At 51.1% G+C, this 22,162-nt stretch overlaps 2 protein-coding genes across 6 annotated transcripts; both read right to left on the minus strand.

Annotated features, from left to right (window-relative positions):
* Positions 1–711: 711 nt before the first annotated feature.
* INPP5B (inositol polyphosphate-5-phosphatase B) lies at positions 712–17,171 on the minus strand. Of its 5 annotated transcripts, XM_062620812.1 has the most exons (22): positions 17,110–17,166; positions 16,964–17,031; positions 15,919–16,016; positions 15,531–15,560; positions 14,984–15,094; positions 11,042–11,135; positions 9,441–9,611; positions 8,796–8,897; positions 8,273–8,387; positions 7,515–7,631; positions 6,506–6,693; positions 5,864–5,975; positions 5,610–5,719; positions 5,093–5,228; positions 4,393–4,503; positions 3,606–3,768; positions 3,214–3,449; positions 2,536–2,649; positions 2,077–2,161; positions 1,575–1,702; positions 1,272–1,383; positions 712–1,151 (listed from the first exon to the last, which is right to left on the minus strand). In XM_062620812.1, exons 1-22 carry the CDS (start codon positions 17,164–17,166, stop codon positions 1,027–1,029), a joined length of 2,583 nt encoding a protein of 860 aa, XP_062476796.1. In that variant the 3' UTR covers positions 712–1,026. The 5 variants fall into 5 exon arrangements, 4 of the variants coding, with proteins under 4 accessions (XP_062476796.1, XP_062476794.1, XP_062476797.1 ...); XM_062620810.1 differs by having other exon boundaries at positions 16,964–17,171; XR_009965223.1 differs by lacking the exons at positions 712–1,151; positions 1,272–1,383; positions 1,575–1,702 and adding an exon at positions 3,006–3,111 and having other exon boundaries at positions 16,964–17,171.
* A 1,301-nt stretch (positions 17,172–18,472) lies between these two features.
* On the minus strand, positions 18,473–21,420 carry LOC134164734 (uncharacterized). Its single transcript, XM_062620832.1, has 6 exons — positions 21,154–21,420; positions 20,790–20,894; positions 20,365–20,518; positions 20,096–20,157; positions 19,461–19,556; positions 18,473–19,361 (listed from the first exon to the last, which is right to left on the minus strand). Exons 1-6 carry the CDS (start codon positions 21,418–21,420, stop codon positions 19,101–19,103), a joined length of 945 nt encoding a protein of 314 aa, XP_062476816.1. The 3' UTR covers positions 18,473–19,100.
* Between the last annotated feature and the right edge of the window lie 742 nt (positions 21,421–22,162).

Here is a 22,162-nt window from a genome sequence, read left to right on the forward strand (position 1 = left end):
GTGACTGCAGCCCTGCCCTGGGCAGCCTCTTCCAATGCCTGAGCACCCTCTGGGGCAGGAATTGTTCCTCAGCTCCATCTAAACCTGCCCTGGGGCAGCTTGAGGCCGTTTCCTCTTGTCCCATCCCTTGTTCCCTGGGAGCAGAGCCCAGCCCCTCCTGGCTCCATCCTCCTCTCAGGCACTTGTAGGCAGCCATCAGGTCCCCCCTGAGCCTTCTCTTCTCCAGACTGAACCCCCCAGGTCCCTCAGCTGCTCCCCATCACACTTGTGCTCCAGGCCTTGCACCAGCTCCGCTGCCCTTTGCTGGCCCTGCTCCAGCACCTCAATGTCTCTCCTGTAATGAGGGGCACAGAACTGAGCACAGGATTCAAGGTGCAGCCTCACCAGTGCTCAGGGCAGGGGCGCAATCCCTTCCCTGCCCCTGCTGCCGCACTGGTGCTGATACCAGCCAGGATGCTGGGGGCTTCCTGCTCATGCTAAACTCCATCAATCAGCACCCCCAGGGCCTTTTCCACTGAGCAGCTTCACTCGAAGGTGGGTGCCAGGAGGATGGAGCCAGACTCTCTCCAGTGGTGCCCAGTGCCAGGACGAGGAGCAATGGCTGTAAACTAAAACACTGTAAGTTTCACCTCAACATGAGGAAGAACTTCTTTCCATTGAGGGGGGCAGAGCACTAAACCAGCCAACATCCAGGACAGGCAGATCAGCCGATAAAAGGCACTGAGAACTCTTTATTTAAATAACACAGACTTAAAAGTCTGAGTTTTAATACAACATAAATAAAATACAGTGTTAAGTATCAGCTTTTATATTTCTGCTTGTCTACATACAGCTTATTTAGAAATCTTACATACTTTACACCTTAAACAGTGACAGCTGATTCAGACTCCCTGCTCTGTGCCTTCAAAAGCCATAGATTGTATAAAATACTGTGATATGTATAAAAAAAAAAGCCAGTATACTGTACAAACCCAATATTTTTACAGTAATTTGATATCTAAAAATAAGATTAGCTGCATCTGAGATTCACGGTAGATTGTCTTCTCTCAAGAGGAATTGATGGATAAATTGCTGAGCTTTACTCTTTTCAGTCATATCAGGTGGAGGGTGTCCAGGAGGAGGTCGAAGTAACAAGCCACCAAAGATACTGGCTGTATTCGTAACAGAAAAGAGGAATCAATAAAGCAGACAGGAAGAGCTGCTCAGCAGCAGGGCAGCAAGGGTAACTCCCCCAGAATACCCCAACAGAAGGGGTATTCTGCTCTCCTTACCAAGAATATTCACATCCAAATGGTTTTTCCCTGAATTTTTCAGTAGTTCTCGTAGAAATGCCATGAGATAGTCAAACACATTCTTATGGCACGCTGGCAGGTTAGAGATAATCTGAGGAGGGGAGAAAAAACCAGCATTTACATTGAAAACACACAAATGGCTTAGCAGCATCTGTTACCAACACCACCCTGTCTGCCCTTCATAACCAAAAAGCACCATTCCTGAGAGCAAAAAGTAGTCTGGGCATAACCCAGTTCGCCTGCCTTCCCTCTGGAACTAGAGAACAGTGAAGCCAGCAATACCTGGCAGCTCTGAGGGTAGTTGTTGGCACTCTCCAAACAGCTGCTGTAGAACCTGGAGCAGATGACCGGCTCAGGCAGGCTTTCCAGGAAGAGCAGCAGGGCTTCTGCTACCGAGTGGTTGCTGCCAACTGATCCAAAGAGGGTTAAGGAAGAGGCAAGTACAATGTGATCTGGTTTGGTCACATTTCTGCTCAAACATTAATCTTTGCCTAAGTCTCCAAAAACCTCTCCTATTGTTCACAGCTTTGAGTTACATCACTTCACATAGCAAGCTGTTTCCTTTGGCAGTTGGACTCTTACATGATTCATCAACACTGCAAGGAATTAGTGGAGGCATTAGTACTGACAACAGGGAGTAGCAGGAACTGCAGAGCTCAGTTACCCCAAGACGAGACACAATGATTTAAAAACCATAGCAGAGCACAATAGATTGATCAAATCCTTTCCAGCTTTGATGACTGAGGTGTAGTGAGCTTTACCAGACATCAGACTGAAAGGATACGGAGGGTATCGTGCATTCCTTTGTCCAAACAATCTCGGATTTGCTCAAATTCAGATCTGAGGCCTGGTTGCTGAAAGAGATCCTCCTGCAAAGACCAGTAGTCGTTCTCAAGTGAAATAAAAGTTATTTGGATAAATAAAGCAATGTTGTAAGCTGGCCAGAAAAATCTCTCTGAATTGTTAAGTATCAGCACAAATCTCACCATGAGGAGCTCTAGCAAGGCTGCTGTGCAGGAGCAAGCAATGCAGGAGGGAGGCTGGTGATGCAAGCTACACACAGACAAGGTCACCAGCCTGAAATGGTGCAAATAATGGTGCACCAGGACCACTTATCTCAATGCCCTTTATCTCTCTCTACCATTGGCCACAGTTCACAACAACTGCTATTACCAGTATCCTCTTCAAAACTAAACCTGATGCAAACCAGTTATTTTGAGTTCACAGTATGAACGCTGCCCACCTGCTGAGAAGCGTTGCGGTACAAGTGATCCACCATCATCCACAGCTCTTTTGGGATGTCCATTGGCTTTTCAGCTGGAACAGCATCATCACTCACTTCTAGTGGCATCAGGGTCTGAGGGAAGGAGGTGTGGGGAGAGGGGGGAAGAAAGAAAGGGAGAAAAAAGGCAGCTAGCCAAGTTCTTGCTAATACCTGAGAGTTACGACTTGCTGAGAAACTGCAGCTTCACTCACAACTTCATGCAAGACTAGTACAACAGGCACATCTGTATCTGAAGTCCAGACAGAAGAAACAAGCTGCTCTCATAAACATGCTTCATGTGCACTTAGCTGTATAGAAGCATTACATCATGCCTCATCTACACACACATCTCCATTCCATGCGGAGAAAGCCAAAGGCTTGGGGAAAAGATCCACATTTAGAAGTTGCACACCTTTTTTAAACATGCAGGCAGAGCAAATGGATCTTACTTCCAGTGCTCTCTATATGAAATGGGTTGGTTCCTCCACGTGAAGAACTAGGGCAGGGTGTGCAGACGGGGCACTGGAGAGCACAAGCTGTATCAGCATTCTCAGACTATGGACCAGGGAAGTGGAAGAAGGCTCTTTAAGGATAAAGACTTAACATCTAGTTTAATGGTTCTTGTGGGTTCAGAAGAGAATCTTGTCTGAAACTCACAAGTTTCCAAATGGATTCTGCTGACATATCCTGGATCGGTTCCCTCATGTGACACAGCGTATGAATAGGAGACCCAAAGCAACTCGGCAAGTAGTTGCCTGTTACAGATAGAAAATAATCCTTCCCCCTGTTCAGGTGCAAGACCAAGATATCTTCAAGTTTTTCCTCTCCAGAGTTTAAGTGTGTCGCTGTAGATTTATTAACAAACACCTCCAGCTCAATTGTGATCTCAGCATCTGCCAGAAGGCAAAAAACCCAACATACTTCATTACAAAAAGGTGTTAAACCAATAAGCCTGCAAACAGGCAGAAGAGTCTAAAACAGCAGAGAGAACTAAGACACAAGGTGACAACAGTAGCTCATTGACAAGAGATGAACAATGAGGAGCTCACCTGAGAGCAGAAAGCCCTTACTGGGATTAGCAATGAGCCACTCCTTACAGTAGCTTTCCTCATCTGGTTTGCTGATAAATTCGAACTGGCAGGGCACTTGTCCATTGCGGATTGTAAACCTCTCCACCTGCAGCTGCATGTATTTCACATCCTCAAAATGGAACTAGAAACAAATACCAGTCACCATTATCAGCCAAGTCCACCTTGCCAAGCACCAGCAGCAATTCCTGTCCTGTGGTTTAATCATTAAGCAGCAAAATACTCAGATTAACCCCCTTGCTCCTGCATCCCATCTCTTCCAGGACTACACAGGATTACATTTGCTTACTCTATATGCTAAGGCAACTGTATCAGGGCCCTTTAAAACAAACATTCCCCTCAAATAACCTCAATGAAACCTGAGTACAAGATAACTGAAGCCCCAAATGTCTCATTTGCTTATCTTTTGTAGGCCCCAAAACAAAGCAAATGCCAGGTTTGTGACCTTCTCCAAATCCTCCAGAATTTACATTTTATGTTTCAAAGAACAAGTCAGAGCAAGGGCCACAAACTGTCCTTTTGCTCTCACCCCACCTCAGGGAGCAGCACAGCCTATGTTTCAGTCTGGTACTGTGGATGGAATTTACCTGCATCTAAACAGAAACTACTATTTCTAGGGCTTGTAAACAGAGACCAGTTGGAAGACAAATTATTATTGCTCTTTGGAACCAGACCCCATGGTCTAGAATCCATCTTCTACCAATGGAATATGGGGTCTAGGGAATCACAGCACAGGAACATACCCTACCTCTCTCCGTGAAAGGGTCACCGAGGGAATGTTGGCATTCTCCAGCTTATCCAGGGAGCGCACTATTTCCTCGAAGGCTTTTCGGTAGAGCTCCTTATCCACAACTTTCACCTGAAATGGACACAGACTGCAGCAACAGGCACTGACTGCACCTTTGTGGGAGAGCTGTAACACAGCTGGAAACATGAAGCGACTTGATTTTAGCAGCACACCAGTGTATACGACATGTGTAATGAACAGAGCCCACCTGGAGCACTCACCCTCCAAGATCCCCTGGGGATCCAACAGTAAAGGACCTTGCCATAACTAGCAAGTAGTAGTAGAGCAGCTCTTGTGGGTTTTCCTAAAAGCCTGAAAACACTCTGCTGTGTTATTTGGTGTAGAATTCCTGCACTGCAAGTTTCTGTGTTATTAGGAAAATAACAAAAAAAAAAGGCTAAAGAACACTTCTGAACAAACACCTCCAGATATTCAGGCATTATTCTGCTTCACTGAGTCATTTAACGCAACCCTGGCTTACTAGAACCACAGTCCTACCTCAGTATCTTATCTAGCCCACCTTTTAAACCATTGTTTTCTGTGGATGCCATAAAAGCAAGAGAAGAGGGAATTTAGCAGAAGAACCTGCCCCCTCCTTCCTGCTCTCCCCATGCAGAGCACAAGGTCAGCAAGTTATTTCCTTCAGCACTAATGTACTTACCCCAATTTCAAACATGGAGCTAACTGGCTTATGGTCACTGATCTTCAAAGCCATATGGCTGCGATAGCTCAGCTGGGTGATGTTCTGCCCTTTCCAGAGTATCCGATCACACCAGGCTGGAATGCGACACTTCTCACTGCAACAGAGGTCCAAATGAGTTTCCAGGCACAGGGCAGGTGGGGCAACAATGCAAGGCACAATCCTGCTCTCCCCCAGACTTGGTGTTTTGTTGATGTGAAAATACAACTCTATCAAAGTTGTATTTTCTACAGTTGCTTTTGCTAGTTATAAATGTCTACTATAAGGTATCTCTGTAGCATGCTTTACTTTCTACTTTACTACCTCTAGTGGAAGGTGTCCCTGCCTATGGCAGGGAGTTAGAACTGGATGATCTTTAAGGTCCCTTCCAACCCAATAGCTATAACCTCAGAACCGCTCCTACTTATAGCCATTAACTCTGCAATTCTTTTTAGCTTTATTTCCTTTGGTAGCATCACACATGAGGCACCCACCGTACCTTGTGTCCCACTCATCACAGCCAGCATCATATTTGTATGTTGGCTGGAAAGAAATCTCTCCCTCTGTAAAGCCTTCAAAGGCTGCATTTGCATCCATTTGCCTCTTTAGCTAGGAAAGAAAAAAGGATAAAAAAATGTAATTTTCAGTAAGCTCAAGCTCAGCTCCCATATGAGCTAAAAAGGAGATGTCCAGCCCTGCAGTTTCTAAGTAGCACCCTCCAGCACCACCTGCAGGTAGGTGAGACATCAGTACCTGGTCATACTGGCAAAGCTCTAGAAACGCTTTCTCATCTACAAGCTGCTTCACTTTTGCCACATCCAGATCCTCCAGCCGATAGTTGAGGTCCCCCAACCATAGAATCACACTGAAAGAGAACGTACACCACAAGTCTGCACAGAGGCCTGAGGATGTCCAAAGCACAAGCTGGCAGCGCCGCAGCCGTGCCTCAAACCACCCAGTGCCAGCAGGAGCTCTTCTCTTCTTCAGCAGGATCAGGTGGATGCTTCTCCATCAGAGAGAACACGACTGAAAACTTGAAAGAGAAGCTACATTTTCTGCCTTTGCTAGGTTTAATTCCTACTCTGCATGCTTGTCGCTATCTCTTAATAACTGGTACTTTTAATGGTCCACACTCATTAAATCCCACAACCCACTTGGGAAACTGATGCATATTATCACCCCATTCCCACTCCATGTTGAAAACAAAAGAACCTGGAATAGCATAAGAAGGCAAGGGACTTGTCAGCACTGTATGGGTACAACTCTCAAAAGCAGGCTTATGGCAGAACACTGGGCACCCCTTCTTGCAACCCTGCTGAGAGAACATCATGCCCCAGTACATTGAGATGGTTCTTCCTTGCCACATGCAGCAATTCCCAGAGTCAGGAAGCATACTCATGTTTGCCAATAGTGAGAGGGGGCAAATCTGGATCCGACTGGCAGAACTGCATCCGAGAGCAGATGTCTTTGAAGTCCTGGTTCCTCCGCTCATATTCCTCCATGTGAGCTGCGAGGTGGGAATTCACAATGCACACACTAGTGTTATGGAACTTAAACCTTATGGCAACACCACCTTTGTTACCCTGAAAGATAAAGACAAAGACATTGGTCAGAAGCTTCTACACAACAGATGAATCCACAAAGGAGTTACTCAAGGTGGCCAAGCCAAAAGACATTGAAGCAGATGGTTTAATTGCAGAGGAAGGAAAAGGCTGAAAATGCCACTGACAGTTAGTGCATGAATTGAAGCTAGTAACTCACGTGAAGGTTGCACACAGCAAGCACACAGAGCTCAGTTTGTAATTCAGGAATTAGCTAACACAAAAGGAAAGTAAAAATCACTAAGATCTGCTCCATTACTTCAGCAAGTCCTGAAACCAATTTAGCCACAAACTGCATCTTTTAACACAAACCAGAAGAGAACTGTAAATGGAGGGGGAAGCACATGGCTTAGCTGGTCAAACCCACCACTGACAAGGTATAAAAAACTACAGAAACTACATTCAAAGGGCACAGATTTCATTCAGTGGTGTGGAACGTGCAGGAAGTCCTCCTCAGGAAAACTAATCTGGATAGACACGTTCATGTTTCTTCTACTCACATCTCCCTGTGTTACTTGCTTTGAGCAGAATCACAGCCAGCAACAAAATCACGTAAGAGCCAGGCCCCACACAGCCCACCATGTGCAATCAGGAAGAAAAGGCCTTCAAAGATTCTCCCTCAAGGTCTTTGAGCCTTTGCAAGCAGAGGGCAATTCCCTCTGGCAACACCTGGAGCTGGCAAGAGGACAGGACTAGGTGCTTCCAAAGGCAGCTGCATCTCTCAGCTGGAGGAATAACCACTACGTTTAAGGAAAGGGCTCTCTAGGGCTTTTCTCCATCTCACACACAGTGGACATTCTTACCATCCTCCCCATGATTCCAGTTCCCACAGTCTCAGCTTCCACCTCGGAGATGTTCAAAGCAAGTTCCGCTTTCACATACAACAGAAGCATGATTCCCACGAGCCGCACAAGTTTCACCTGGAAAACAGATCCTGTTCCATTAAATACTTGAATGGGAAAAGTTTGGAGTGAGAAGGAACATCACCCCCCAGTGCAGAACACAGGCCACCAAATACAGATGGAGAAAGAGAGAGTTCCAGGCTCATCCAACAGAGCAGCTGGGCCCAGAAGCGCTCCCAGCAGCACAGCACAGGGAAGAGCCAGGGACCAGCACCCCAGTAAATGAAGCTGAAGCCCAAAGCAAAACCTCCAGCACAGGCACAGCTCATGGAAGGAGGTTCCCTTCAACAGTGACAAGAAACAAGAAACCTAAGGAGCAGGAGCCAAAATGGAAGTAGCATTCCTACCAAGATACCTTCACAACTCATTCCACCATACCCTGTGGAGACAGACACGGGAGAAGCTAAGATATTTCCTATTCTCTTCCCCCATGATAGCAGGAGCTTCCTTTATGCATGGATGCCTAGCTCTGGTCTCCTGTCCTGCCCTCACCTTGGTACCCTGCACAGCAACCCTCCCTGCTTCACCTTCAGAGCACTTCTGCCTGACCAAGAGCTATAGACAATGAACCTCTGGAATTTGCAGTGACTGAGAACAAGGAAAACCAAAGAGAAAAGAGGCTCATGTGGAAATCAAACCTTCCCAAAAGCTGCATTTACCTTTGCATATTTGGCATCTGGGTGAAGACTGTCAGTTACAGCTTTAAACCACTCTTCTTCCTTCGGTGTGTCATTGAAAAAGAAGGCTTCTTTACTCAGATCGAGCTCCTGGAAACTGTGTTAAGAGGAAGGAACCCATGGATGCATGCACTTGTTTGTAAGTTTCCAACCTTTCCCTCTGGGAAAGAACTGAATCAATTTATACTCACTACATTTATAACTGAAAACTCAAATTCAGTTATGCAGATTTTAGAGTATGTTAAGTGTAAAAAGCTCAATTACTGTTAGGATTAAACTGAATGGCATTACAGATTTTGGAATACTGCAGTGCCAGAATTCAAGTACTACCACATTTACAGCCCTTCCAGCCTGTGCAAACACATACTCTAAAGCTGTGCAATGGAGTAAGGCAGTGCAAACATTCCTCAGCTGTAGTGTCTTGGCTAAACCTCTACGCTACCAATTCACAGGCAAGCAACCCACAGTGAAGGTGTGGAAGGATGGGCCAGAAAGAGACACTCACCCCACACAGTAGATGTCTGGAGGCTCAGCATCACATCTCAGCCAGGGCTGGAGGCTCTCTTTGGGTGACTGACCGTTCACATTGTATGTCCCCACAAAAAATCTGCAAAGAGAGTCACTAAATCCCAGCACTGCAATTGTAGAGCTGATGAAAATACCCCTATTAGTAACCCATGTACTTAATACTACATATAATTGATTAGCAATAAGATGTTTCCAGGGGGGAATTAGGAAAATGTGACAAAATTTAAAGCCCTAAAATGATCTAGTTACAGCAGCATCTTTACAGACAACACACATATTTACATGTAGTATAGAAAAGAAAGAAGACTACATGCTAAGCAGTGACCAGAGCGGTGAGAGAGAAGGTCAGAGGCACACAGAACTGATGCACATCCAGACACAGTCTGAAATAAGCACAGGAAAAAGTCATTTTAAAAAGGCCATTTTCTCAACAAGAACCAGGAGGCCTCAACAGAGACATGAATGAAATTCTTCTCTGCTAATGCCTAAGTGGGGAAAGCAAGCTCTTCTGGGAAGTACGGATCACACTTTCCTAGCGTACATCAAACCTAGATGAAATAACAGCTTATGCTAATAAACTTACACCCCACAAGGAGAAGTCCTTCTCAGGAATGACCGTTACCTGAAGTTCTGGATGTATGTGTAGGAACCCTCCTGTTGTAGAAGCTGAGATTTAACAATAGTATCTCGCAGTCCAAACTTTGGCTCTGATAAGATTGAAGCCTTGTCTGACACCATGATGCTGGAGGACCGCACCATTTCAGTTGTCACTTCAAGTCTGGGTTTGTTTTGCCTGGAAACAAAAGCAAAACTGTCTGATGAAACCCAGGATATGCACACACCCTGAACAGCTTCTTTCTGCCACCAAGGACTTGAGTCACACTTATCTGTTTAACGGATGATAACCGATGTTTGGGATAAGCAAACAAGACCAAAAGGAGCATTTCTTGTATCTATAGATAAACCCAGTGTAACTGAAATAACAAATGGTTTTCCCTAACATGGTGCAACTTGTTGGTTCACAGCAGGTCTTACTCACACCTCGATGTTGATACAAAACCTGTACACCTTTCCTGCTTCCTGGAGCAAGGAGATGCAAATCTCATCTCCTGCTGCCCCTGCTTAGCCTTTCTGACCTCAGCAGAAGCAAAGCCTCTGGTGGAAAACTCCCAGCTCTGCCTAGCAAGGAGGCAGCACAGAATGGGTGGAGGGAGACCTGGTTTTATTTAGTGTCTCATGGCTCTGCAAACTCCTTTTGCAATAGCACTAATGCCACAGCTTGGGAGTTCCCACACCAAAAGGATGATGATAAGAATTTAAGGTCACCAACTCACACACCGATGCCAAGGACAGCACACAGACTTTGAAGGATACACAAAGTCCTGGGAACTGGAAAATGAAACTGTGACATTTTAAGAGTGTATCTGTGGGACAGGGTGGCCCTAAGCCAAAGCTCTCTGAATTCCAAATAAACAAGGCTAGCAGCTCCTGTCCTACTAAACTTCCAAAGTATGCCCAAATAGGGGACTAGCAGGACTGTCCCTGAGAGACTGCACTGAAATTCCCACTAAAGCTCTGACAGCATCCTTGTGCTGAACTTTCTCCTCTCCTAACTACAATCTGCAGACTCTAATCTCAAACAGTTGACAACTTCTGCTCTAGATTCCACCCCCTCTGGGGACTGCAGCCGATGCAGCCGCTCCCAGACGGACCCAGATAATGCAGCCACAAAGACTGCTCGAGCACTGGTGCGTGCACAGACCTCACGTGCTGCCGCCAGAGATGAACTTCCCCAGTCGGCTTCCCACTGAAAACAAGGAAGCAGAAAGATCGCTGCACTTTCTTTTTCTTTCTCTAGACATCAAAGCACCAACAATCTGCTCATCACAGTTCATTCCATCCGCATGCAATAGAGTACCCAGAACTTGTATATATTTACTGCCACTCTAAAGAGATCCTCTGTGGAGGAGACCCATAGCTAAACCAGCAAAGAAACGTTGCCAGCACAGACTCCTCACTAGACCTTCCACAAAGAGCTGACGTGCACAACTCTCCCTTCACGTGAACGCTCCCTGGCAGCGTTCAAGGCCAGGTTCAACGCAAGGGCTTGGAGCAACCTGCTCTAGTGGAAGGTTTCCCTGCCTGTGGGTCCCTTCCAACCCAAACCAGGCTGGGATTCAACTGCTTCACCAAAAACTACACAAAAAGAGAGAGATACCATACCCAGGAGCACTTCTATCAGTGCTGTCGTAGCTGTGGTTCTGAGTAACCACAGGCTTTTTTCCATTCTGTTTGACGCCTTCAGAGCCAACCACTTCTGCAAAGAAAAACAACAAAACCAAAGAGTTTCACATTTAACACAAAATGGTCTTTGATTTATCAACACACTCCTGCACACACTGGCAAAAATCTGTCAGCAGAGTATTAGATCTGTGTGGAGAAACAAAGCACCCCGCAGCCTCTCTCCGTTACCTGAGAGATCTAACTTAATGTGACAGAACTGTTCCGTGACGATGCAGCTTCCCCTCTAGAGGAAGAATTGCCACTAGGACGTGGTGGGGTCACAGAGAGCAGCAGAGCTGTTGGCTCTCCATCAGAGCTAAGCCAAACCAGGACTTAGCAGCACAAAATCCATGGCTTTATCCTAGGAATCTAAAAAATGTAGGTTAATAACAGGGTTTTCCTTTCTGAAGGAAAGCAGGAAGTACAAAGAAAGGAAAAGGAAAAAAAAACAAGCCCCCAAAAACCTCACTGCCATTTAAAGGGTTTCTACTTATCTACAAGCAGATAGCAAAGCACAAGCATCTCCCCACTCAAGACCATGTAGAACAGAGTCACCACATGAGTCCACTGTACCGCAGCAGAAACAAGTGCCTTAATGCAAAACAACCACCTCAAGATGCTGCCACTTAGCACACAAATCTAATGATGATACAGAAACTGTTGTTAAGATTCTAAGGTTCCAGTCATTCAGCTGAGCTGCTCTTTCAGTGAGCACAGCCCAGAAGAATTAAAATGTTATTGTTGTCATAACACATGCTCCAGGACAAGAGCACAAACCAGAAATAGAACCCGAAGTACTTTTACTGAGGCACTCAGAATATAAACAACCTGACAAGAAGTGGCCGTGTTCTCAGCTTGGAAAACCTCTTCTGCCCAAGAGCCCTCTGAAAATAAAGACTGTGTAAGAGGATTTATCAGAGCCTGGCTACAGAAGAGCCTGTGACTCAAACCTCATTATGGATCACGCAGCCAAAGCCACACAGGGCTGAACAGGAGCATACACAGCTCAGAGATGTGTTGCAAAGCCCGGTCTTGGTGAGCTGGGATGGAGCCTTCATACAGGCATTAAGTACTGCAGCAGTGCTGCCTGAGCCTCTGCAAGCTCTCCTGTAAAGACCAAGCAATGTAGAGAGATAGGACAAGAGCTTTAAGCTAAAAGAGAGATTTAGAGTAGATATTAGGCAGAACTTCTCCCCTGGGAGGGTGCTGAGGCGCTGGCACAGGGTACCCAGAGAAGCTGTGGCTGCCCCATCCCTGGCAGTGTTCAAGGCCAGGTTGGACACAGGGGCTTGGAGCAAGCTGCTCCAGTGGAAGGTGTCCCTGCCCGTGGCAGGGGTTGGAGCTGGAGGAGCTTTAAGGTCCCTTCCAACCCAAACCATTCTAGGATTCTATGACTTGTGTCCTGCTCAGTGCTGCTGGCACAGCCACTACATGATCCATAGATTACGGTCATGTACCACACTTTGGAATTTTAACCTCATTAGCAGAAATCAGTTTCAGGTGGGCTTCTCCTAAGAAAGCCACTCTGGAAAAGGGCTGTTTCCCTGGGACAAATTTATATCCAGATACAGATAGCCAGAGGGATCTATGAGTTAGCAAACTGGAGTATTTAGCAAGGTAATGACCTTGTTCAGTAATTGAACTGGGCACAGAAATGAAGAGCTATGTGCAGAGATTACAGAACAGCAGGAAGTGCACGGTCTGAATCAGGCACGATTTGCAGCTAAAGGAGATTAAAGCAGGAATAAAGACGCTCTTGTTAAAAACATGCACTGACATTATAGTGCCACAGCAGGAAAATGTATTGTACCTTTTAGATAACACAGAATTTGCACTAAAGTGTTCAGAAGGGAGAATTAAATTAGTCTTGCCATTAGTTAGATGAGCCTTAGCCAGTCTGCTCTCTGCTTAATGGAAGTGTAAGCAGCAATCCATGCAGGACTGGGCTACTCCAGCCTGGAGAGAAGTAAGTTTGCTCTCTTCAGGGTTCCAAACGAAGCAGCACCACAGTTATGACTGTGACTGCACAGAGATAGGTTGTTGGGTAGGGGTTTTAACCAAAATTGTGAACAGAAACCGTACAAGGTGAAGCACATTTGAATCCCTTTACAGATGCTCTCATTCACCAGCCAGCTTTAATTCACAGAGGAGGTAATGAACTAATATCACTTTACTGTCTATCAAGTTGCACCAGGGAAGGTTTAGGTTGCATATTAGGAAAAAAGGCTTCACCAAAAGGTTTATCAAGCACTGGAACAGGCTGCCCAGGGCAGTGGTGGAGTCACCATCCCTGGAGGTATATAAGAGCCTGTGGATGTTGCCCTTAGGGACATGGTTTAGTGATGGACTTGGCAGTGCTGGGTTAATGGTTGGACTCCATCTTAACGGCCTTGTCCCACCTAAACAGTTCTATGATTCAACTAGCAAATGGGAGTATTTATACAGCATTTAAATGTGCTTTGATTTGCATATCAAAGTTGCTATCTCAGTATGCATGTTAATTTAAGGACAGAATGAGACACAACTATTCCTGGAAGACAAAACCTCATTCTATACCGATTTATGTTCCGAAAGACCCCAACAGATGGCAGAGAGCATCTTCCTCTGCTAATACAAGAGGAAAGAACCAAAACCAAACCAACCAAAACTCCTGGTCCAAAAAGCCTGGACTCCTCTGACTCAACATCATAAAATCAGAGAATCCCAGGTTGGAAGGGTCCTCAAGAATCACCTGATCCAACCTGTCTGGGCAAAACATGACCTAGACTATCGTCCTAAACACAATGAAGCCTTGAAAAGGCAACTTGGCCAAAGCTCAGAGGCACGATTTGATAGGGAACTACTTCCCAAGGAGCTCACCATTCATAGGGTGTTACTCCGCTCTAGAAACAGCAAAACCACAATAACAAAGGGCCGGGGTTGTGTTTCGTTCAGCCTGTTTTGCCTCCCGAGCACAAGATACGCCCAGGTCTCTCCCAGCCGGTTCTAGGCTCCACACTCTCACACGAGGGGCCCGTCCCGCACTGCAACCCCGAACTTCGCCCCTTTCCCTCCTCTGCTCTGACTTCGAGGAATCGCTGCGGTGCTCCGCGTGTCCCCACACCTGCGCTCCGCAAACAGGGACGCGGCCGGGCCGAGCCGCTCCGCCCCGGACCCACCGAAGCCCCGGCGATCCCCGCCGCGGGCGTCGTCCCCCGCAGAGCGGCCGGGCCGTGCCCGAGCACCGGCGTTCCCCGCATTAACTCCGGGCTACCGGAGAGCGCAGCTCCCCCGCCCGCCCCGCTCCTTACCCTTCCCTTCCCTCCCCGTCCCGTTCCGCTCTCCGGTGGGACCCGCGCTCACCTCGGCGGAGCCGCCGGCCCGCGGACATCGCCGCAGCTCGGCGCCGCCACCGGCCCCAGCCCGCCCCGGCTCAGCACCGCCCCAGCGCCCGCCCCGTTCCGGCAGCAGGCGGCGGCGGCGGCGGCTCCGAGCGCGCCCTCCGCGGGGGTCGATCCAAGGGCTCAGAGCCCCGAGCGACCGCGCGGAGGGACCGGAGGCGAGCCCCGGGCGGAGCGGGGTGAGCGCGGGGCTGATCCTCGCCTCCGGGGCGGGAAGGGCAACGGGAGGACAGGGCGAGAGGGAGGGCACACGGCGGGAGCTCTGCTTGGCCCTCACGGGCTCCAAACGAGCTCCGGTGCAGCCTTTGGAGAGCAGGTACCAGCATCTGCTCAGCGAACACACCGAGCATCCCCGCCGAGCTGCGAGAGGAGCCGCCACGCTGCGAGCTATAACAACTGCATGCAAGTTTCAGGCACTCTTCAGCAGGGACCAGGCGAGCGCCTGCACCTCCATCCACCACCAACCCTGCGGGTCACATCCAGCCCGTGATGGAGCTCGTACCTTCCCGGCACCGGCTGACCTCCCGCAGGAACGCGCGTGTGTGGGAACCGAAAGGCAACTGCACCGTGAATTCATCATCTTCTGAAGTGATCAGGACAGTCACGTCACAGCCTCAAGACATGGGGAGAAAAAGAGTTCCTGAGGTCAGCCCTCAGCAACTGAGCATCTCCTGCGCTCTGCAGCAGCGGGTTAATGCATGCAGACTTAGCAACAAGCCTCTCCAAGCTACATTTTACATGAGAATGCCATTTAAAAATGGAAAAGTCATCATTTATAATAATTTCTACCCTGTTCATTCAGTGACAATGATTAATCTTCCAGCAGCAGTTTAAAAGCCTCTGGAAGAAACATTCCTTTGGTTGAGCGGGGGGAACAATACTTGTTAACATGAATGAATCACAGCAAACAACACCCCAAGACCCGCAACAGGAGCCAGACAAGATCCCCCCACTCCATAGTCCGGACCACCAGAGCCCCTGCTCCAACCCCATGGGGTGCAGCTGCTGCAAGGGCCCAGGAGCGCTCAGAACACCACAAGAGAACTCACCAAGGACGTGAAGGTCAGTGTCAATTACAACTGCAAACGTAAAACACAGGTTTGGTTACTAAGCAAGGCAACAGGTTCACAGCCCGCGCTGATGAGCTGAGGTTAGTGAGCTCAGTAGGTTCCTCAAATCCCAAGTATTCCTGGTATGCACAGACAGGCAGAACAAACCTGCTGGGGCTGGGAAGGCCATGGGGCGCTCTGCGGTGCAGAGCAATTCATGTAGCAGGGCCCTGGCAGCAGTGTGCAGTGCACGCAGGAGTCACCAGGGATTACAAAATGACTTACAAATGTGAAAGCTGAATAAATCCCAAATGTCATTAAGTAGAACAACAAACTATGGATTCTAAACTCTGGAGGCTGCCGCTAAGGCACCCAAGGGTGTTCGTACCTTCTTCCACTGCAAACCCCTCGGTGATGGGGATGACTTTCTCCAGGCAGACATCCTCAGCCTCGATGGCCATCCGCCGGTGCGTGTATATGTGGATCCTGCAAGCACAGAGCAGACACAGAGGCAATGCCTCCTCGATTCAGGCATCGCTGCAGGTGCAGACAGATCCCATCCCACCCAGGATCACCTGCGAGCACAGCCTCATGCCAACCCCAAAGCAGTTCTTGACTGTGCACCCAGCCAGCTGCTCACCCATCATCTGAATACGAATGAATTGTAGACTCCCGGAATCCCAGGCTGGAAGGGACCTCAAGGATTTTCTGTCCAACCTTTCTAGGCAAAGCATGAGCTAGATTCGATGGGCCAGCAGCTTGCGCAGCTGAATCATAGAAGGGCTGAAAGGGACCTTAAGGCTCATCCAGCTCCAACCCCTGCCTCGGGCAGGGACCCCTTCCACTGGAGCAGCTTGCTCCGAGCCCCTGTGTCCAACCTGGCCTTGAGCACTGCCAGGGATGGGGCAGCCACAGCTTCTCTGGGCACCCTGTGCCAGCGCCTCAGCACCCTCCCAGGGAAGAGCTTCTGCCTCAGAGCTCATCTCAGTCTCCCCTCGGGCAGGTTCAAGCCATTCCCCTTGGCCTGGCCCTACAGGCCCTTGTCCAAAGCCCCTCTGCAGGTTTCCTGCAGCCCCTTCAGGCACTGGAGCTGCTCTAAGGTCTCCCCTTCAGGAGCCTTCTCTTCTCCAGGCTGAACAACCGTAACAATGCCCAGCGTTGGGAAATCCACCACTTCCCCGGCGACATCGTTCCAGTGCCGGAGTGTGCACGACTTCCCTCTTGTGTCCAGCCAGCACATCCCCAGGAGCAACCCGTACCGTACCCATCATCCCCGGGCTCTCCCATCTCCATCTTCTTTATAGCCCCTTGAAACGAACGCGTCCGTGTCCTGGCCAACCCCAGCGGAGCGCAGGGCCCAGTGTCCCCAGTGCCCACCCGCAGCACGGCCCCGGACCCCCCCCCCCCCCCCTTTCCTCGGTCTTGTCACCTACGCGAGCCCGCGGCGGGTCTCCACCAGGCCCAGCAGCCGGCTCCCCCCGGCCAGGACGCCCTGCACCGCCTTCAGCTCAGCGTCAAGGAACGGCCGCGGCGAGACGGGACCCGCGGCCTCCCGCCGCACCCCCGGTGCAAAGGATACGATCCGGCACGTCGCGCCCTCCGCCAGGCTCTCCTGGATGACAACCGACTGGTCCATGCCCCGACCCCCCGCTCTCAGCACCGCTGCCGGGCCCGGGCCCGGCCCCCCCCCTCCCCGCACAGCCCCTTCAGGCCGCGCCTCCCCCGTTACCGGCCCCCGCAGCCGCCGCTTTTCCGTTACCCTGCGCGCCGGGGCCGCCGGAAATAACGGCACCGCCCCGGAGCGCGGCTTGGCCGAGCGGCAGCGGGGTCGGGCCCGGGTCCTGCAGGCCGGGCCGGGCCGGGCCGGGGCGGCACCGGCGGCTGGATGCAGCGGAACGGGCAGGGAGGGAGCTCCGCGGGAGGGTAGGGCCAGGAGGGCTCATTCCATCAGGAGCACCTTGAGCTGTTTCCGTGCTGGATTTCAGGACCCGGCTGGCACAAGTCTGCTTATTGTTAATTATTATTACATTAATAACTACGGGACTTCATTAACACCGAGGGTGTGAGCCATCCCCAGCCTTCTGCGTGGAGGTGGGGGAGTTTGGCCTAAGCCAGGTCTTCCCACAGATGCAGGAGCAATAGCCGAGATCTAGGGATTAGGAAACACCAGAGCAGTCCCCATTAACGTAACTGCTCTCCCTCTGCCTCCCCGCTCCCGTCCCTGTGCTCCAGCAGCCATCCAGGGTGGATGAAGGACTGCAAATAGGAAATGAACAGGCTGAAATAGTCACTGTCAACCCCTGCTCTGACAAGAAACATAGAGCTGGGGTTGAGACGGAAAACCCCTTGGTTTGCTCCTGTGGATACACTGCTACTGTGGCCTGAATCAGATTCCAAACACACCCTTGCGCCGTGCTCGGGATGCACTGGACCCGCGCCCTGTGACATGGAACGGGCTGGATACAGCTTCCACCAGGCTTTTCTCACCCAGCCCCACATGGGCTCCTCGCTGGCTCCCAGCCCACAGCCCCTCACCAGGGCTGGCAGAGCGAACCCCTTCCACCAGCGAAGCGGCCCCTCCAGGCCCTCCCCCGGAGCCCCGGCGCGCTCAGACACGCTCCAGCCCCTGACCAGAGCTCTGTATTTGTGCAGTCCTGGAAGAGACAGCGGCGGCGGAGGGCAGCGGAGCGGGCGCTGACACCGGTGCGTGCTACAGCACATCAGCGCTGGCTGGTGCAGGAAGAGGCTGGAGGTGGTTCACGTCACGGCTCTGCTTTAGCGGCAGAGAATCACAGCGGTGGAAGGGGATCAGCTACAACAGGAGATGCTTTGAGATGAATCCCGTTTTCCTGCTTCACAACTGGAGAGGAGACGCAGTTCCTAATTCCACCGACCCAGACAAGAGGTATCCCAACACCAGAGCAGTTTTCAAACTAACGAGTAAGAGGATGCTCAGAAAGGCCGCACTGTGAGCGGATTAGCAACTAAAGCAAGCTCTGTGCCTTCAGTCAAGGCAGAACTTTCTGGGGTTTAAGCAGGCTTAACCCCATCCCATTCCTGCTCCCAAGGTTACTCATCCAGCATCCATAGCCCCATCTGCAGCAGCTCCCAGAAACCCGTGTTGGCTTGCAGATCTCCCAAGCCTCCAGGTTTTTGGCAGCACAGGGAACAACGGCCCTTTGCAGCTTCCTTAGTGCATGGATTAAATGCCTTTCCTCTGGCTGTGCTGGGGGAGGCTCAATCACAAGGAGTTAAAACTCACTGAATGCAAGATGCCAAACAGGACGTGGGGCTCACCCATCCTGGGAAGGTGCAGGATTTGGAGTGGAGCTTAGGGATGAGAGGTGGGAATTGGGAATCAGCATCCAGGGCCTGCGTAGGGCTGAGCTAAGCTCAGAGGCCTAGGCTTGCCCTGTGGGCAGGAGGCACCTGCACAGGGGAAGAAGCAGCCACATGCAACTGGGCCACCTTGGGACAGGGATGGAACAGAGGGTGTTCAATAGCGGCCTTGGCTGAAGCCAGAGAGCAGCAGGGATGCTGAGGAGCACTGCAGAGCATCCAGGCTGCTGCTTACCCCCAGAGGGAAGCAGAGCCCCTGGAAGTGAGGAGAAGAACCACCCCACACACCATGAGCTTCATGAGCGGGGCCGCAGACACCCGCCCAGCACCACTGACGTGGACTTTGCCATCCAGCCTCAGGCAGCTGGCTTTCAGGGTGGCTGGGCAGCACTCCTGGTAACAGGCAGCCTTGGTCCCAGCAGCACAGACTGGTTTGGCAGCCTTGCAGGCTTTGCTGCATCCCGCCATGTAATTCAAGCCCATCTTCTTCATCTGGAAGGAGGAGAGAGACGTTAGCCTGGGGGCCCGGCCAAGCTTTTAGTATTCAGATCACAGGAACCCTGCAGGCTCCTGGGCTCTCCTGCTCCTTACCTCACAGAAGTCCTGCCCAACACTGCATCTAGCAACAGCCTTCTTGCCTTTGAAACATCCATCCCCGTGACAGGAGAACGCTGCGCACACCTTCCCCTACAAGAGAGGAGCAGACACTGTACATTCAGCAAGCAGGACAAGCACTGAACTTTAGACAAACCCCTCCCTTCCCAAACCCCTCTCTGTTCTGCCTCAGGCATTTCAGATACAGAGATAAAAAGGCAAACAGCACCCATCTGAAACTGGAGGAAGCTTGAGTGAAACACCAGCAGCACAAACGAGTTTCAAGCCTCCTTTTCCTTCCTCTTCAGAGGCCTCTGCAAAGATAAGCACCTTCCCCTCCATGCAGGTGGTGGAAAAAGGCTGCAGTGCCCCATCGGTCCCTGTGGCTGCAGGAAAGGCTCCATGCAGTCAGCTCCGACTGCTTGAATTGATGTAAGCACTGGGCTTGGGAGCAGGCCCGTTTGACAGGGCTCATGATGGACTCTCCTCTTTCAAAGCTCATTGAGGATCCCCTTCCAGAGGCTGCTTTTCACCCCATAAAGCAGGTGCAGGAGGGGTGCAGGCAGTTTTTGACCCCATAAAGCAGACCCAGCACCCACGGCCACAGCAGCATCTGCCTGGCTGGTACCTACGTTGTGGGGGGGAGCTCTGGAGGTGGTGGTCGTCGGTGGCATGGTGGCAGGGGGCAGGTCACCTGCAGACACAGACAGAGCCCTGTGAGGCTGTGCCCAGCACAGAGCCCATGCAGAACCCTCCACAGCCACACACGGGACATTCACCACCACAGTTCATGTGCGGAGGAGATGCAGCGATGCAGCCCCAGCTCTCTGCAATGGGTTTTACCCATCATCATCTCCCTCCTCCACAGCAGGACTAACCTCAGACCACTGTGGGCACTTACCATAGGAGCTGGCGTTGAGCTGCAGGCAGAGGGAGGAGTTGCAGCAGTCCAGGGCACACTCGGGTGTGCTCACGCTGCTGTTGGCCCTGCACATCCCCGAGCCGCAGGCACTGCTGCACCTGGCTGTGTAGTTTGTGCTGGAGAAACGATACAGCTGCAACAGCAGAGCCAAAGGAAGGAGGGTGAAGAGATGCCTTTGTGAAGGAGCAAAAGCAACTGACAGGCTGCCACAGAGAGACAAGGGAAACAGGAGAGTCATGGGCTGTCGTTGCGTTGGAACTGGATGACCTTGAGGTCCTTTCCAACCCAAACCACTCTGTGGTTCTGTGATTCTATGACACAGACTAACAGGGTGCTGTGCATTCCCGATACAAAGGAAGAGAAAACAGACTTTCCCCTCTCAGAGCCCCGCTGCAGCTCCGTACCTCACAGTAAGTCTCATTACGGCAGGTCACCGTCTCGTTGGCGTGGGCTCCATCCTGGTAACACCTCTCCCCGGAGCACTGGAAGCTCTGGCAGGTGAGCTGGAGCTGGAGGGAGAACACACCAGGGTGTCACCGTGCGGCAAAGCCTCCTTGCAATGCACCACGGCGCTGCCCCCAACCATGGCCTCGCTCTCTGCAGAAGCTGCCTCCATGCACCCACCGTGCCCGAGGTGCTCCCCTTCCACACAGGGGATGCTCTCATGGGACTCCTGGTTCTCATGAGAGATCAGTTGGGCTGCAGACCATGTCCGTGGGGCTCTAACAGCCTGGCCAACAACCACCTTCATGCCATTCCTTTACTTACCTTCATTGCTTCTGTACCATTCACAGAGGCGTTGGTGGCCACCGAGGCTTTGGGGATGGTCACCGAGGTGTTGGGGACCACTGAGATGCTGGGGGCCACTGAGGCTTTGGGGACCACCGAGGTGTTGGCAGCTGCCACCAAGGCTTTGGGCACCACCGAAGAGTTGGGGACCACCGAGGTGCTGGGGACCACCGAGGTTTTGGGAACCACTGAGGCATTGGTGGGGACCACCGAGGCGCTGGGGGTCACTGCGGTGTTGGGGGCCATTGAGGTGTTGGTGGGGGCCACCGAAGTTTTGGAGGCTGCGTTGTGCTCTGGAAGACAGAAAGTTCCCCCTTGGTAAAGGAACCGCCATCAGCCTCACCCTGCATCCCTTCCTGAACCACGGCAGGGCCCAAAGGGACCTGTGGGAAGCATCAGTCACGTTGTGGTTGGGGTGTGGATGGCACCCAGTGACAGGATGTCCCAAACAAGGTCTGTTTGCAGCCCAGAACCTCCAAGTAGCTCCCAACAGAGACAAGAAGCCACCGCAGCAGCACTATGGATATTACATCAGCTTCTCCCTCCCCCTTCCAGCTATCCTGCATGGGAAGAACAGGCTTTCAGGGGTCAAAACCTTGGTGAAAGGGTCCTCAGCAAGGCTCCATCCTATAGAATACAGCCTGGAGGGGACAGGAGCAAAGTCCCTATCGCACCCCATTGCCTTTGCCCCGCTCCTCACAGAGCCCCCCCCAGCTTTCCCTTGGGGTACAGAGCTCACCTGCTGCAGCAAGAGGCTCCTGGAAGCAGAGGTGCAGAGCCAAGACGCAGAGCAGCAGGCCTGGAATGGAGTGGGGATGGCTGAGGCCACCGCTTCAGCCACAGCCCAAGGAGCCTCCCAGCAGCACAGGATGCTCACCCCAACACACCAAACCCAGCCTCCCCGGAGCAGGGAGGTTGTGGGGAGCCCCCCAGACACACCAGGGACCTGTGGTGGTTGCAGGGACCAGCCCTGCTGCAAATCCCTGCC

The sequence above is a fragment of the Pezoporus occidentalis genome, unplaced genomic scaffold (assembly GCF_034315485.1).
Source record: "Pezoporus occidentalis ecotype Australia unplaced genomic scaffold, CSIRO_AGI_Poc_V1 ctg223, whole genome shotgun sequence".
NCBI classification, from domain to species: Eukaryota; Metazoa; Chordata; class Aves; order Psittaciformes; family Psittacidae; genus Pezoporus; species Pezoporus occidentalis.

Coding starts and splice junctions, on each gene's coding strand:
- LOC134164734 (XM_062620832.1), bottom strand. CDS start 21,420: ATGGCCCCCAACACCGCAGTGACCCCCAGCGCCTCGGTGGTCCCCACC. Junction 20,519..20,789: donor GTAATGAGACTTACTGTGAG/GTACGGAGCTGC, acceptor CTGCTGTTGCAG/CTGTATCGTTTCTCCAGCAC. Junction 20,158..20,364: donor GCTCAACGCCAGCTCCTATG/GTAAGTGCCCAC, acceptor CTGTGTCTGCAG/GTGACCTGCCCCCTGCCACC.
- INPP5B (XM_062620810.1), bottom strand. CDS start 17,166: ATGGACCAGTCGGTTGTCATCCAGGAGAGCCTGGCGGAGGGCGCGACG. Junction 6,694..7,514: donor CTGGAATCATGGGGAGGATG/GTAAGAATGTCC, acceptor TTTATCTTTCAG/GGTAACAAAGGTGGTGTTGC. Junction 1,384..1,574: donor ACTACCCTCAGAGCTGCCAG/GTATTGCTGGCT, acceptor TCCCCTCCTCAG/ATTATCTCTAACCTGCCAGC.